General features: G+C 46.1%; 1 protein-coding gene across 2 annotated transcripts in view; it reads right to left on the reverse strand.

The window, feature by feature from the left end:
• PDZK1 (PDZ domain containing 1) overlaps positions 1 to 12,881 on the reverse strand; it is a 49,352-nt gene extending 36,471 nt beyond the window's left edge. The window contains exon 1 of one of the 2 annotated variants that reach the window (XM_044002387.1): positions 12,636 to 12,881. In XM_044002387.1, coding sequence (XP_043858322.1) covers positions 12,636 to 12,642 — 7 coding nt within the window. In that variant the 5' untranslated portion in view covers positions 12,643 to 12,881. Of the gene's footprint in view, positions 1 to 1,163; positions 1,179 to 12,635 lie in introns of those variants that run through there. The other variant, XM_044002388.1, reaches the window with a different exon arrangement.
• Between the last annotated feature and the right edge of the window lie 3,854 nt (positions 12,882 to 16,735).

Genomic DNA, 16,735 nt, shown 5'->3' on the forward strand with positions numbered 1-16,735 from the left:
GGTGATCTTGGGCAAGTCGTTCCTTAGTTCTCTCCCTGAGGCAGAAGAGAAGCCAGTTTCACGGAGACATCTGTCTCCTTTGGCCAAAACTTGAGGAACTCCCTCTTGCAGTGCTACCTGCTGATGAAACACAACAACTAAGCCCAAGGCAGCAGCAGATTTCTCTAGCAGCTCTGGTGTCTCTGTCTCTCTCACCCACACACAGCCTTTGAATTCTTTACCCGTCTCTTTTTGCAGAGAAGCTTTCTACTTATGGACAATTTCTTCCTGGCACTCTCCCACACTTATCTTCTCCCAACTGTGGCACCAACTCGTCCTCCTGACCCACGGCGGGTGAGAGCCCCACACCAGCCACAGAAGCAGCTAGAGAAAGGCAGCAGGAACAGGCCAAACACAACATTGAGAAGCTGCTCAACCCTGCTCCCCAGGACAGCTGGCTTGGGACAGGTGGGCCCAACCGGTTACTCTGGCCTCCAGCCCAAGCCAAAATGATGAACAAAACAGAGATCTCTATCAATATCACCCACGCTACTAGGTTGGCTGCCACCAGGGCTCTTAGATGACCTGAGTCTCCCAGCCCCATGATTAGAAATGCTGAATCCCCCAGCCCACGATTAGAAATGAGGGTGAGGGGCAGCTCGGTGGCACAGTGGATAAAGCACTGGCCCTGGATTCAGGAGGACCTGAGTTCAAATTTGGCCGCAGACACTTAACACTTACCAGCTGTGTGACCCTGGGCAAGTCACTTAACCCCAATTGCCTCACTAAAAATAAATAAATAAATAAATAAAATAAAACAGAAATGAGGGTAAGAGGTAGCTCAAGTTGCCCCACAGCAAAAAAAAAAAAAAAAAAAGTTGAACCCAAACACAGGCTAGAGACTCAGCAGTCTGATAATCCCTCTTCCACCAAGGTTATGCTACAATTCTGGAAAACCAAGCTATCCTTTGCCTCCCCCTTCTCTACACACTCCCCCACCCCCACCCACACAAACACACGATGTACCCTGTGCTCAGAGGTGGGAGCCATTGCAAAGGGTGCCAAGCATATGCATGACCAGGTAAGCCAGCTTCAGGCAGGATTTCTGCTCACACTGTACCTTCATGTACCCCACACACATACACCCAGCCCTCTCTGACAGCATCTTCTGATCCATATCCCACCTGGTCTATTCCTGCTGCTCAGATCAAGTCCCACTTCCTCAGTAATTCTATCCTCAGTCACCTTCCCCCACAGAGAGCTCTTAGCACCACTTCTTGTCCTCGTTACCCAGTTGGCCCTGACCACATACAGGCATTCTTCAGAGATACTGCAGAGTTGGCTCCAGACCACTGCAAGTCACTATTGGCCTAAGGCAAGTCACACAATTTTTTAGGTTTCCCAGTGCATATGAAAGTTATGTTTACACTATGCTGTGGTCAATTATGTGCGCCCTAGCATCGTCTCCGAAAAAATTGTACATACCTTAATTCAAAAATATTTTATTGCTAAAAAAAAAATGCTGACCATCATCTTCAATGAGTCATCATCTTTTTGATGGTGGAGGGTCTAGTGTTGACAGCTGCTGACTGATCAGGGGAGTGGCTTCTGAAGGTTGGGTGGGTGTGGCAACTTCTTAAAAGAAGACAATGAAGTTTGTCCTATCCATTGATCTTCTTTTCACGAGAGATTTCTCTGTAGCTTGAGATGCTGTTTGATAGGATTTTACTTACAGCAGAACTTCTTTAAAAATGGTTGTCAGTCCTCCCAAATTCTGCCACTGCTTTATCAACCCCTACTAAAGGTCCCTCTTAACTCTAAATCTGTGTCCATGCTATGAAATTGATTTCAGAGACTTTATTGATGGGGCCTGAATAGTGATGTTCTGTTTATTTTTGTCCTCCCTTCCTGTTGGTATTGGAGCAGGGATCCATGGATTTGGAGAACTAAGAAGAGTGAAACTGGTTGGGGGTGGGGGGGGCAGCTAGGTGGCACAGTGGATAAAGCACTGGCCCTGGATTCAGGAGGACCTGAGTTCAAATCCAGCCTCAGACACTTGACACTTACTAGCTGTGTGACCCTGGGCACGTCATTTAACCCTCATTGCCCACCAAAAACAAACAAACAAACAAGAAGAGTGAAATTTAATAACCTATTATCAGGCTAATGGGGAAAGGACAGTTGAATAGATAGGTGTCACCCATCTCCCACCAGTGGATCTGAGAATAGAGGAAGAAGGGAATAGAAACAAGGAGACACAGGAAAGATGCTTTGTAACTGAGCTCTGAATGTCTGTTATTTTTTATTCATTTTAATTTTTATCCCTGCTTTACATATGGTTAACCTGGGGTAAGCCAAAAGGTTTTTAGACCTGATCTTATCTCAAATGAGGTCAGGTCTGGACAGTTGGCCTTCTCCTTCACCCAATAGGGTCACAAAAAGTCCAGTGGCAAGCTTTGGTTTAGGGAACCAATGTTCATTGCAGATGGATGTGTCCAGTGCCACCATATGGGCAGGACCCAGAACCCAAGTCCATCCATTGGTTCCTGGCTATATATGATCTTCTTAATGGTCTTCCCAGACTGGTACCAGTCTACATTTCCAGACCGACTTTAAATTACTTAGTGCTGCTTGCCCTTTCATCAACCCAGCATGTATTCTATCTCTGTGTCTTTGCACTGACTATCCCTCAGGCCTGGAATGCCCGCCCCCACCCCACCCCCGCCCCCCTTTCTGCCTCTTAGAATCCTTAGCTTCATTTAAGACAATTCAAGTGCTATCTCCTACAGGAAGTCTTCCTGATTTCCCTAATTTTAGGGCTCTCTTCCCGCTCTGCACTTATTCATCTGCATAAATAGCGAGTCCCTCCGTAGAAATAAAAACTCCTTGAGGGCAGCAACTACTTTTCATCTTGTTGTTACTTCCCCATTGCTCAAACTAGGCACGTAGACAGACATTTGCTAAATGGAATTGTGAATCTGGATGACCTTTAGTCACGCAGCAAGGAAGGTTCTTGTTCAAGTATGGTTGAGGGGGTCCCTTTCAACTCTATCATTTTGTGAATTGAACTGAATTAGATTCCCTCTCAGCAGCTACATCCAAGTTAAAATCTTGAGCCCATACCCAGCCCCAGTAGAATTTAATTTCTCGTCATCTTTCATCACAAACTTTTCGATTCAGGAAAGCAAACTGTTCCAGGTTCCATACCCACAACTTGATCCTTCCTGTTTTTGTGTTACAGAGGTAGAGGACCCATCCATCTCCTCCCCACCAAGTTGTGGCCCTCACTACCTTCTAAAATGAGATTGAAACTCAACCACGGGGGCAGCTAGGTGGAGCAGTGGATAAAGCACTAGCCCTGGATTCAGGAAGACCTGAGTTCAAATCCAGACTCAGACACTTGACACTTACTAGCTGTGTGACCCTGGGCAAGTCTCTTAACCCTCACTGCCCCACTCAAAAAAAAAAAAAAAAAAACCTCATCCACTGATGACAGATGAATGAGATGCCTGTGGCTCTGAAGGTCATCTTTTGTCTACCTGCTTCCTAAGGGCTCCCCTGACTTTTTTGAGTCTGCTTGTCTTGGCTCCCCTTCATAACTGGAAGTTCCTTGAAGGTTGGGAGGGAGTTTTCTATTTCTTTGGCATCTGCCCCGAAAATAATCGTCTCTTACATGGGCATATGGATAAGACTACAAAACACTTTCACATACATATCACCTGGACCTTATTTGTTCTCAGGGTCTTACAGATGAGGAAACTGAGGCTTGGAAAGTTCAAACAGTTGGCTCAGGTGAGCTCAAAGAGGCCTAGAAGGAACACATGCACACACATGTGCATATACATTTGCACCACATACATGCACACTCACATGTGCATGCATGCACACGTGTGCACTCTCACACACACAGAGCAGGGACAGGATTTAGAGGTCACTCAGTCCATATACTTACCTGAATGGGACTCGACAGCCAACATGTGAAGCTAGCAACAAGAGAGTGTGTACCAGGCACAGGGGAGGCTGAGGTGAGAGGAGGGCAGAGCTGTTGCCTGGGTCCAGGCCAGCCAGAATGAATCGTTAGGGAATGGAGTGTTGGGTGAGAAAAGGCACTTGAGACATAGCTGAAGGCAGAGATCCACTCTCAGGGAGGCATCTTATCACAAATCTTTTCTAAAACCTACACTGTAAGCCAGAAAGCCTTCCACAAAGTACACGTGCTGTGAGAGTGGAAGGAGAAAGGTAGGTACCATTCCCATTTGGATATTGTTGTTCCGTATTTCATCTTAGTCTTGAAAATTCTTTGAGTTCCTTTTATCGTTCATCTTTTTCACTTCTTATAGCCACTAATAATGAATCAACAACCACACATATTAACCACTTGCTATGATGGATACACTAAGAAAAAGCAAAAACAGTCCCTTTCCTCAAGATACTGACATCCTAATGGGGGACACAGCTCATATGAAATAATACACACAAGATAAATATAGAGAGATGAGCAGAACCAGGAGAACACTGTACACAGTATCAACAACATTGTGTGATGATCAATTGTGATAGCCTTGACTCTTCTGCACAATACCATGAGCCAGGGGGCAGCTAGGTGGCACAAAAGCACCGGCTTTGGATTCAGGAGGACCTGAGTTCAAATCCACCCTCAGACACTTGACACTTAACTAGCTGTGTGACCCTAAGCAAGTCACTTAACCCTCATTGCCCCACCAAAAAAAAAAGGGGGGGGCAGCTAGATGGCGCAGTGGATAGAGCACCGGCCCTGGATTCAGGAGGACCTGAGTTCAATTCCGGCCTCAGACACTTAACACTTACTAGCTGTGTGACCCTGGGCAAGTCACTTAACCCCAATTGCCTCACTAAAAAAAAAGGAAAAAAAAGATTACTGTACTTTCACAGTATCATCAACATTGAGTGTTGATCTACTGTGATGGACTATATTCTTCTCACCAATGCAATGGTACAGAAGAGTTCCAGGGAACTCATGATAGAAGAGGATCTCCAAACCCAAGAAAAAAAAAAAGAACTGTGGAGTATAGATGCTGAATGAACCATACTATTTCTTTTGTTTTGGGTACTGTTGTTTTTTCTATTTTGAGGTTTTTCATCATTGCTCTGATTTTTCTCTTATAACATGACTAATGCAGTATATCAGATTACCTGCTGTCTAGGGGAGGGGGGAGGGAGGGAAGGGAGGGAGAAAAATCTGAAATTGGAAAGCTTGTATAAACAAAAGTTGAGAACTATCTTTACATGTAATGGAAAAATAAATAAATAAACAAACAAACAAGCAAACAAACAAATAAATAAATGGAACTATGGAATCTGGATGTAGAATGAATCATACGGTTTCTACTTTTTTTGTTTTTCTTTTTTGAGGTTTTTCCCTTTTGTTCTGATTCTTTTTTCACAACATGACTAATGCAGAAAAATGTGATTGTACATATATAACCTATATCAGATTGCTTGCTGTCTTGGGGAAGGGGGAGGGAGGGAGAAAAATTTGGAACTAGAAATCTCACGAAAACAAGTGTTGAAAACTATCTCTACATGTAACTAGAAAATAATAAAATACTTTTGTGATTAAAATAATAATAATAAAGATAAATACAGAACAGATGCAAAGTAGCCTTAGAAGACAAGTCATTAGCAGCTGTTGGGACATGAAAACTTACTTCTTCCTGGAGTAGGTGACCCTAAACCTAGGTCTTAGAGGAAACCAGGGATCTATCAGGTAAAGGTGAGGAAGAGGGGCAGCTAGGTGGTGCAGTGGATGGAGCACCGGCCCTGGAATCAGGAGTACCTAAGTTCAAATCTGGCCTCAGACACTTGACACTTACTAGCTGTGTGACCCTGGGCAAGTCACTTAACCCCAATTGCCTCACCAAAATAAATAAATAGATAAATAAACTTAAAACAAAGAAGTGAGGAAGAGAGAGCATTCCAGACATGAGGGTCAGCCAGTGCCAAGGCCTGGAGAAGGGAGATGAAGTACTTTCTGTGAGGAACAGGCCATTATGTCTAGACCACAGAGTGCATAATGGGGAGTAAAGTATTAAAAGATGGGAAAGAGAGGGGAGCTAAGTGGTGCAGTGGATAAAGCACTGGCCCTGGATTCAGGAGGACCTGAATTCAAATCTGACCTCAGACACTTGACACTTACTAGCTGTGTGACCCTGGGCAAGTCACTTAACCCTCATTACCCTTCCCCCCCCAAAAAAAAAGATGGGAAAGATAGAAAGAAGCCGAGTTTATATTTGATCCTAGGGGAAATGGGGAGCCAATGGAGTTTGTTAAGTTGGGCTTTAAGGAAATCACTGGCAGCCGTGAGGAGGGTTTAATAGTCTGTTCTATCGCACCCCACAATTTGTTCCGTTGTTCTCTAATCGTCAGACACACTCACTGCAGAGGAATTTCAGTGCAGGATCTCTGTGGCTACAAGCCAGGACCGTAAGGAAATCTTTTGCAAGGGGGTGGTTGGGAGATGCAGGCTTTAAAAAGAAGCATTTCGTTAGTGATGGAAAAAAGCAGTAGCTTCCCCTCCTTCCCCATCTGGAGATACGGAGCTCAGCTGAAGAAAGGAGGCGTCACTTTCCAGCTCTGGTTCTATTACCATGATGGGGTATCTCTTGCAGTGGGGCCTTAGTGTGTTAGAGATGGTACAACTTGAAAGATTGCCTAATCCAACCTCTTCCTTTTGCAGATGAGACAAGATTACACAGGTAGTGTGTGAGTTCATACTAGTGTGAGCTCACACTAGGCGTGAGATGTCTCCACAGGTGGCCTACCCAGGGAGGGCAAAGAGTAAAGCACCCATTATTCCTTATTACATTACTAAAAGCCTAGGAAGCCAAGCATTCCTTTTCGTCTTTTTTCTGTGTTGATTTTTCTTTGTCTTTTTTGCCCTCCTTGACGGCTTTTGGCTCATCAGCTCCCTGAAGAAGTGACCTGCGGTTTCCATTTCAGTCGTTTTTCAGTCTTGTCCGACTCTCTGTGACCGCATTTGGGGCTTTCTTGGCAAAGATACTGGAGTGGCTTGTCATTTCATTCTCTGGCTCATTTTACAGATAGGGAAACTGAGGCAAGCAGGGTTTAGGTGACTTGGCTCAGGGTCACACAGGTAGTAAGTGCCTGAGACTGGATTTGAACTCACAAAGATTAGCCCAGCACTCTATGGGGAAAAAAGTGTTGGGTAGGTTCCAAAAACAGTCCTGATAATAAGTCACTTACAATGAGAAGCTGGCTTGGCTGGGTGCATCACATATGGAGGCTCCGTATCAGATATGAACTTTATACTTACCTCAGAGATCAGATAGTAGGTTTAAAGGCCCAAGGACCCCTCCAGATCTGTGAAACATTAACACTCAGACTGGCGACCCAGAATATTTTGCAAGTCATTCCTTCCTTTTTCCCACCCACTCAGTTTAAGAGCATGAGTCAATCAACAACACATTCCCTCTGCCCCCCACCCCCACCCCCCAACCTCCCTACCTTACTTTCCATAGAAACAAAAACTGAGGAAAAGAAGGAAGACATAACACTGTGGATGTCCCACAAAGACCGGAGGCTGGAAAGAGAGCCCAACACATAGACGTGGTCTGCTGTGGTCTGCCATGGAGGGGCCACTGCTCCAGTCTACAATGGGGGTCTGTAGACACTAGGTAGGGGCACTAGGAAGCTATTCAGGATCAATAGGTCTCCATGTGCTTCCAGAGTACAGGGGGAGAGGGGAAAGGAGATGGAGAATAAGCATTCAGAGAGCACTGTGTCAGGCACTGTGCTAAACATCTTACAAATAACTCACTTGATTCTCACAATGATCCTGAGAGAGGTGTGGTTATCCCTATTTTGCAGATGGGGAAATTGAAGCAGATAGGTTGGGATTTGCCCAGAGTCACGAAGCTACTAAACATATGGGGCTGGATTAGACTTCAGGCCCAGCTCTCTAGAGATGGCGCCGTTTAGCCGCCTAGAGTCAGGAAGAACTATGAGATGGGTTCCAGGGAGACCGTCAGGAACAGCTCTCTCCGGTCCCAACCAAAGGTCACACCAACTCCATGGAAGGGCAGAGGCCAGAGTTCCTCGTCTCTTGGGATCCTATCCCTATACCTGGCAAGCTGGCTTTTATGTCATATGTTGGCCTTTGGGAGACTCGAGGATGAAAAATCAATGAGGTGGAACCAAGGAACTAGGGTTAGCCTAGCACTTAAGCAGAGTAGGCATTTTCCTATGGTCTGACACCCCCAAAGTATTTTTCTCCTCTCAAGTGCCAAGGTATCTGTAATTCTACCATTGACACTCATTCTTTTATGTTAAATATTGCCTGATCCTTGCTTCTCTATTAATGTAAATACCGTTAAGATAGGTAAAACATTAAGTCACTAACCCCTTCCTAATAATCAAGTTAACAGGTTCTAGGATAGCCCAGAAGCACAGGGGACTAGAAAAAAGGGCATGCTTGGCGAGGGAGGGGAAGAAGGAGGGCACAGAGAAAGTGAAGACAAATTTTTCATTAACCTCACAATTTAGCCAAGGGTCAATTTTGACAGGACATTTGAGGTGTCCTGTCTGAAGGGCTGAGTTATGTGAGTCTTTGTTAACTTTTGACTGGTAATCAGCCCCTTTCGGATTGAGATGGTTAAGCTTGATGAATATGTATTGGGGGCCAGTGAATTATTTTTCCAGCCCAGGTTGGCAGAAGGGGACAGAGAGGTCCACAGCCACTGGGGACAGAACCAGCATCTAAAGCATTCCACTACAAGTAGAGGTTGTGTATATAGTAGCTGGCAAGAAGAGATCTGAACACACCACAGAGAGGTTTCAACTTGTGCAGAGTATAAGGATAGGTATCAAACTGCAGCTTTGTCATTCACCACCCACCTGCAGGTCATAGATCTGGGGCTGACTGAGGGAGGGATCTGCACCGAGCTAGGGCTGGTATCCCAGCACAAAGAGTGGTTAGAGGTTCTAGACTATGTATCAAGAAAGGGGCAAGTTCAGAAGTACCCAGGAGGGGGCGGCTAGGTGGCACAGTGGATAAAGCACCGGCCCTGGATTCAGGAGTGCCTGAGTTCAGATCCGGCCCCAGACACTTGACATGTACTGGCTGTGTGACCCTAGGCAAGTCACTTAACCCCCATTGCCCCATAAAAAAAATAAAAAGAATACTAGTTTTAAGAAATACCCAGGAGCCACATGATATAACAGCTATTGCTATAGAGGAACTGAGACCTTTGGAATATGACATTCCATAAAGCAAAGAAGAGACTTATAACCAAGAAAAACTTGCCAGCAAAACTGAGTATAATTGTACCAAGGGAGGGGCAGCTAGGTGGCACAGTGGACAGAGCACCAGCCCTGGAGTCAGGAGGACCTGAGTTCAAATCCAGCCTCAGACACTTGACACTTAATAGCTATGTGACCCTGGGCAAGTCACTTAACCCCAATTGCCTCACCAAAAAACAAAAACAAACAAAAAAAAATAATTGTACCAAGGGGGAAAACCAGACTTTGACTGAAATAGAGAATTTCCACCATTCCTGATGAAAAGATTGAAACCGCACAGAAACTTTGATGCACAGACTTAGTCACCAAGAGGAACACAAAAAGGAAAACATGAGCAATCAATTGTAAGGCACTAAGGAAGGACAAATTATCCATTCTAATATGAGTAGACGATATACCTGCCCCCTCGGAATCTTATTACAATTAGAGGTCATACAAGGAGTCTACTTAAACCAAGGACCTAGGATTAATGCTGTTATGTTTTCATGATCTTAAAAGAGCTGTTCTTTGTCCTTCATTCTTGAAGAGGACCATGGAATTGGGAGGTCATGTCAGGACTTGCAGTGAATTGGATTCAAGTGAGAGAGGGCTGTGCAAGGTCGCCAGCCTCACTCTTTCCTCCAGAGCCATCTGGGCCCAGTAGCAAGATATACACCAGGATGACTGAAGATGGAACCAGATGTTTAAAGCAATCAGGGTTAAGTGACTTGCTCAGGGTGACAAAGCTGATAAGTATCCAAGGTGGGATTTGAACCCAGGTCTTCCCATCTTCAGAGACAGTGTTCTATCCACTGCACTACCTAGATGCCCTCTTAAAAGAGTATTAATGTAGGGAAGAGAAATACAGTCGGGGGACAAGGGAGAGGAAGGTTAGGGAATATTATCTCACTTAATCAGATTACATGAGTAGAAAGCTATACAAACGAAGAGGAAGGTGTTGGGGGAAGCAGCTGACATCTGAACCTCATTCTCATCTGAAGTTATCAAAGAATGGAAAAAATACCCACATATAGTTGGGTACGAAAATATATCTCAATTAACAGGGAAATCATGGGGAAAGAACAGATGGGTGAATAACCAGGAGGATACACTGAGGGAAGGATAAGAGTTGGGAAGACATTAAAGAGATTAGCCTGTGACAAGCTCTAAGGAATAGAGGAACAGAAGGATGTGTAAGATGAGGCCAGATTCAAGGAAAAGTCTTAACAGTTAGGACAAAGAATTTGGATTTGATCCAAAAGGCCACAGTAATCTACAGCTTGTGAGGAAGGGCTGAGCTAAAAACTAATTTCAGAAAAATTCCTCTGGCAGTGGTAGTAGTATAGACAGAAGAAGGGAGCAAGAGAGAAAGGATGAAGTCTGGGGAAGCTCAGTATTGCCAGGAAGCTTATCATAATCTCTACCTAAGGTATTTTAAGAATTTAGTCTCCAAGGGACTTTGAAGCTTATGCAATGAACTCTTTGTGTACCCACATTAGGGCTGAATTACTGGGTTGTCTTTACATATCTTTACTGGGTTGTAACAATTTAAATTATTTTACAGCCCCCGTGACTGGCTAGTATCTTGGAAAGCCCTTATTCTAATTAATATGCTTATCCTACAACTATCCCAGACAGATAAGGATTTATCACCATTTCATAAAAGAACAGGAAGAGGGGCATTAAGTTTCTAATTGTCCCATAGCCAGCAAGTAGAGCTAGAGAGAGCAAAAGTCAGGCCCAGCCTCTGGCCCGGGGGTCTGTAATCTAAGATACTCATAGCTGTTTCCTTCCTCTTGTTTCCTTCCTTCCTTCCTTCCTTCCTTCCTTCCTTCCTTCCTTCCTTCCTTCCTTCCTTCCTTCCTTCCTTCCTTCCTTCCTTCCTTCCTTCCTTCCTTCCTTCCTTCCTTCCTTCCTTCCTTCCTTCCTTCCTTCCTTCCTTCCTTCCTTCCTTCCTTCCTTCCTTCCTTCCTTCCTTCCTTCCTTCCTTCCTTCCTTCCTTCCTTCCTTCCTTCCTTCCTTCCTTCCTTCCTTCCTTCCTTCCTTCCTTCCTTCCTTCCTTCCTTCCTTCCTTCCTTCTTGCCTGCCTGCCTGCCTGCCTTCTTCTTTCTTTCTTTTCCCTCATTCTTTATTTTCTTCCTTCTTTCCCTCCTGGGAAATTTTTAAATCTTTCAAAATGCTCAGTTGGTCATTGAGCATGGTTGGAACCTATGACCATATCTCTGGCACTAAGCCCAGCTGGACTGGTGGAGAGGGATTCTCCTGCCTCCATTGCCTGGAAGCCTACATCATATTCCAGTGCCCCATGCCCTTCCCTTTAAGGATCCGGGACACCAGGAGGGGCTCCTCTAGGGAAGGGATGTTCTGTGTGGGCCTTCATGTTCTAGGGAGAACCAGGACAGTGATTTGTAGGAGCTTTTTGTGCTGCTCTGGGATTCCATCAGTATGCATGACACACACATACATATGTAGTTTTAATATATGATAAATTATGTTATTCTATATTAAAATGCATTACTAGTATGAGAGGCTTTCAGTTGAAATGAATAAAAGAAGCTTCTCTTCTGAGAGGCCCCTTGCTCTAGATAGCCCATGAAATCACACATCCAACGACCCGCTATTTCTTTCCTTTCCTTTCCTTTCCTTCCTCCCTCCCTCCTTTCTTTCCTTCCTTCCTTTCCTTCTCTCCGAGAGAGAGAACTATTTTTACAAGTCTTACAGCACTGACACTTGGTCAGTGAGCATTGATTGAGTGCTCACTCCAACCAAACTCTGGGATCATAGGCTTTAGAGCAGAAAGGAATCTAAGAAATCATCTAATCCAGTTCCTTTATTATAGAGGTGAGGAAACAGGCCCAGACAGACGAAGTCACTTTCCTAAAGCCACACAGGCAGCAAAGCCCCGACTCAGAGCCAGGGCCTCTGCAGAGCCAGAACTGAGTTTTTCTTTTGAGGCCAAAAAATACTTGCAGGGGAGACAAGAAAGTCTGACCAAGGGTGCTCTAGGAAAATGGGTGATTTGGCTTGAGCCGCTGGTGTTGGAGGAGAAACTGTTCTAGAAGAGGGACATTTTGGGGGTCGGGGCCCAGGCTTTCATTCCTCACCATCCCCTGAGGGAAGCGGGACAAACCACCCCTTTTCCCTGGGAGACTGTGGCCACACGGCTCCAGGCTAGGGCAGCATGGAGAGGAAGGAAGCCCAGTGATCATGGGCAGCAAGGGCGTCCCGGTTGGAAGGAAGGATGCCCGGCCCCAATCCTGGCAGGCAGGCTGGGACAAAGCCCCGTTCTTCCTGCCCTGGGATGCTTCCAGCGGCAGTGTGCCCTGCTACCTGCCCATGGAAAGAGAAGCCATGAGACCTATTTCCCCTACGGAGCTTACCAGACATTTCAGAAGAGAAAGCGCAGCCACAAGAACCCTCACGGAGCACCGGCGGAGCACCATCGCCCCAAAGGAAAAGTCACAGGGCACTGGGTGGGCCGGGGCAGGGGGCGAGCCGGTCGAGCCCTTCCTGGGGAACAGGGTTAAGCGGGCTAATCTTCTTGCAGGAGATAAGTTTAAAACTGCTATTAAAGGGGAGGGCGGCCATGGATTGCGGGCCTTCTGAGCGTGATCTGTGGCACGTATGGAAGCACGGGACTGGGACACGGTAAGCCAAGGTGGGGGGGGGGGGGGGGGTTTGAGAAGCCGACGGCCACTGATGGGGGAGGGGGGAGCGGGAAGCGGGAGAGGGGAAGGAGAGGGAGAGGGATTAGAGGGGGAGAGGGAGGGAGAAGAGGGGAAGAGGGAAGGGAGAAGAGGGGGAGAGGGAGGTAAGGAAGAGAGAAGGGAGAGGGAGGGGAGGAGGGAGAGGGAGGGAGAAGAGGGGAAGAGGGAAGGGAAGGAAAAGGAGGAGAGGGGGAAAGGGAGGGAGAGGGAGGGAAAGAAGAGAGAAGGGAGAGGGAGCAAAGGGAAAGGGAAGAGGGGGAAGAGGAAAGGAAGGGAGGAAGAGGGGGAGAAGGAGTGGCTGGAGAGAGAGGGAAAGAAGGGAAGGAGAGGGAAGAGGGGGAAAAGGGAGAAGAGAGAAAGGGGAGGGGGGGAGAGGGAGATGGGGAGCAACAAAATGGAGAGGGCCACTGACAATACTTCCAGTTCTTCAGCAACTAGAAACAACTAAGCTCAGCAATTACTGATTAGATTTACCATCATCAAAGGGTGTCCTGGAACTTGATGATGATTGGTGGTGGTGATGATGATGGTGAATGTTATGGGCCCAGAGCACCCCAGAAATTCTCTGAGGCACATCAAAGAATCTTCTCTTTGAGAAACTAATCCAGAGGACAGACACGGCTAGAGAGATAAGTGGAACCAGATCAGACTGAGCTAGCCCCAGGACCCCCACCCTTCATTCTAGTCTCCCTTACCCCCTGGGGAGATAAGTTTGGGTGTGGCTGCTGCCTTTGTGTCCTGAGGAGAGAGACGGCTTGAGAGATCTGCAGCCACCCCTCACCCAACTCCTCCAGCCACCACCAGTCGGGGATGGTCCTCCCTCACTAAGGGGACTTTCCACAGTCAGATGATCACCCCCATCAGTCCTCTATTAAAGTATCTGCCTGTCTGTCTCCTGCTCAAGGAGATTGGTATCTCAGAGCCACACTCTGTGCCATGCCTTTCTCCCCATGAGAAGTCCAAGGATTTCTTTCATGCTTTCCCTTACCTTTCCTTGCCCCTAAATAAACTACTATCTTATTCTAATTGCTTTTGTGTGCAAGAGGCTGTAATTATTTTCTTTTGTTGTTGTTGTTGTTGTTGTTTTGTTTTTAATTTTTTCAGGGCAATGATGGTTAAGTGACTTGCCCAGGGTCACACAGCTAGTTAAGTGTCAAGTGTCTGAGGCTGGATTTGAACTCAGGTCCTCCTGAATCCAAGGCCAGTGCTTTAACACTGCACCACCTAGCTGCCCCAGAGGTTGTAATTATTTAGAGAGGAATTCCTCAGGACCCCTAACCCCAAACCCCCTACCCTATTTTTCCTATATCATCATGATGATGGTGATGAACTTGCTATTCCTTTTAAATATACAATAAAGTTATCATTCACATTTCTTTTTTCCCTTTTTTCTCCACCTCCCTCCCCACCCTAGAGATAGCTGCCATTAGATGAAAATATGTATGTGTGTATGTGTATGTATACATGTATGTGTATATACACATATCGATGTAAAACCATTCCATACATACTTCTATTTATCAGTCTTTAAAAGTTGTTCTGGAATCTTTCTGTGTGTGTGTGTGTGTGTGTGTGTGTGTGTGTGTGTGTGTGTGTGTGTGTGTGTGTGTGTGACACGTCCTAGAGACAACACTTGCCAGTTACAACTCTAGTTGGAGAGATGAGATGGCGGAGGTTACAGCAGAAAGACAGGGCTGAGAAGCAGGGGAACCTTTTGAGGCAGCCAGATAATGATGGGCTTGGAGTCTTCCCTGGAAAGCCTGGGTTTGCTCCAGCGGCATGAGGAGGCATTGAATAGTCTTTGTAGGTCTTAGGAAGGTTAATCAGGGTGGTATGGAAGGGCTAAGAGCCGCACCATTTAGGGAGGGCCCCCAGAGAAGTCACGTCGTTGTTTCCCAGACAGCTGCTTCCCTGGACTTCATGGATCTGCAGAAACTGCAAATTCCCCCAGATGAAACCAGCTCTGACATTCCAATCCCCTCTGAACTCCCCACCCCAGGACCTCTCTGGCTCTGTGATTGTAGAAGGTGGGGGTGGACATACAGGGCTCTTCCCAGACCCTCCATCTAAGGAGTCATTTCTCACTTGGCTAAAATTAGCCTCTCTTTTTTTGGGGGGTGGGGGTGGGAGGGGGCAGCTAGATGGCACAGCCACAGACCTGGATTCAAATCTGGCCTCAGACACTTACTAGCTGTGTGGCCCTGGGCAAGTCACTTAACCCTCATTGCCCCGCAAAAGAAAAGAAAAGAAAAAGTAGCCTCTCTCTTCTCCCTGCCCTTCCTTCCTCCCTCCCCCTTTCCCCCCAGTTTTTCAGCTTCTCTTCACAGGCTGTTCTTCCCCGCATTAGACTGTCAGCTCCTCTAGGACAGGGACTGTCCTATGCCTTTCTTTGTATCCCCAGCACTTAACACAATGCCTGGCACATAGACACAGTAGGTGCTTCATAAGTATTTATTGACTGTCCAAACCAGTGAGAATTTAAGTCAGCAAGTGTATAAGTTAGCCTGGAGAGAATGCATGGAAGCAGGGAGGTCCATTCAAGAGATCAAAAAGCATTTATTCAGAGCCTACTATGTTCCAGGCACGCTAGGGATACAAAGAAAGGGAAAACAAGCGAACAAACAACTGTCCCTCTAATAGGAGAGGCAACATGGAATAATATGGAAGGTAGTCTGAAAGGGAAGGAGTTAGCAGCAAGGGGCTCTGGGAAAGGCCTCCCTGCAGAAGCTGGATTTGAGCTGAAACCTGAAAGGAACCTGGGAAACCTAAGGGCAGAGTGGAGGAAGAGTGTTCAAATGCCTTGAGGTAAGGGCCTGGCCCAGGGTAGTGGGGGGGTGGGGGTGGGGAGACCCAGGTAAGAGGGCATGGTATGGGTGGGGTATAGAGGGGATGACTCTAAGATGAGCTGTGAGACCTTTGCCTTGATCCCTAAATCATAGAGACGACCATTAAGTACTTTAAGTGCTCCAAAGGAAAAGCACCAAGAGAATAAATGAGTTTTCTAGTCTCATAGGTTTCATAAAATCTCTCTGCCAAAGAAACAAGGCAGCCAAGTAGCAAAGTGACAGAAACACCGGCCTAGCGTTGGGTAGACTTGATTTCAAATATAACCCTACATCCTGGGCAGATCACTTTAACCTGACTGCCTCAGTTTCCCCATCTGTAAGATAAGGATAATAATAGCACTTCTCTCCCAGGGTTGTTGTAAGAAAAAAAAAAACATGATCTATTTGTAAAGCACTTTGTGAATTCTTAAATCACTATATAAATCTGAGGTATTATTATTCCCTCAAACCTTACACAGTGCCTGATATCTCCCTCAAACTCTCTACTTCCTGAATTCAATTCAGCAAATCCTGCACCTAGCACTATGCTGGGTGGCAGGAAGGATAGAGTAGACACTGGACTTCGCTCATGGGTATTGGGGGAGGGATGAAGTCAAGAATTTCAGAGGTAGGGACAGCTAGGTGGCGCCCTGGATTCAGGAGGACCTGAGTTCAAATCCGGCCTCAGACACTTGACACTTACTAGCTGTGTGACCCTGGGCAAGTCACTTAACCCCCATTGCCCTGCAAAAAAAAAAAAAAAAAAAGAATTTCAGAGGTCATCTAGTCCCACTCATACCTTAAAAAGAAACCTTCTAAGATGTCAGACAGCAGAAAATCTCATAGGTTGGAAGAGACTTCAGTGCCCATTGTGTCCAACCCATCTCTGAAATGGAATCCTATCTACAACATAGCTGACAGGGAGTCATCCAACCTCTGTTCAGGGAT

This window comes from Dromiciops gliroides, chromosome 4 (assembly GCF_019393635.1).
Source record: "Dromiciops gliroides isolate mDroGli1 chromosome 4, mDroGli1.pri, whole genome shotgun sequence".
NCBI classification, from domain to species: Eukaryota; Metazoa; Chordata; class Mammalia; order Microbiotheria; family Microbiotheriidae; genus Dromiciops; species Dromiciops gliroides.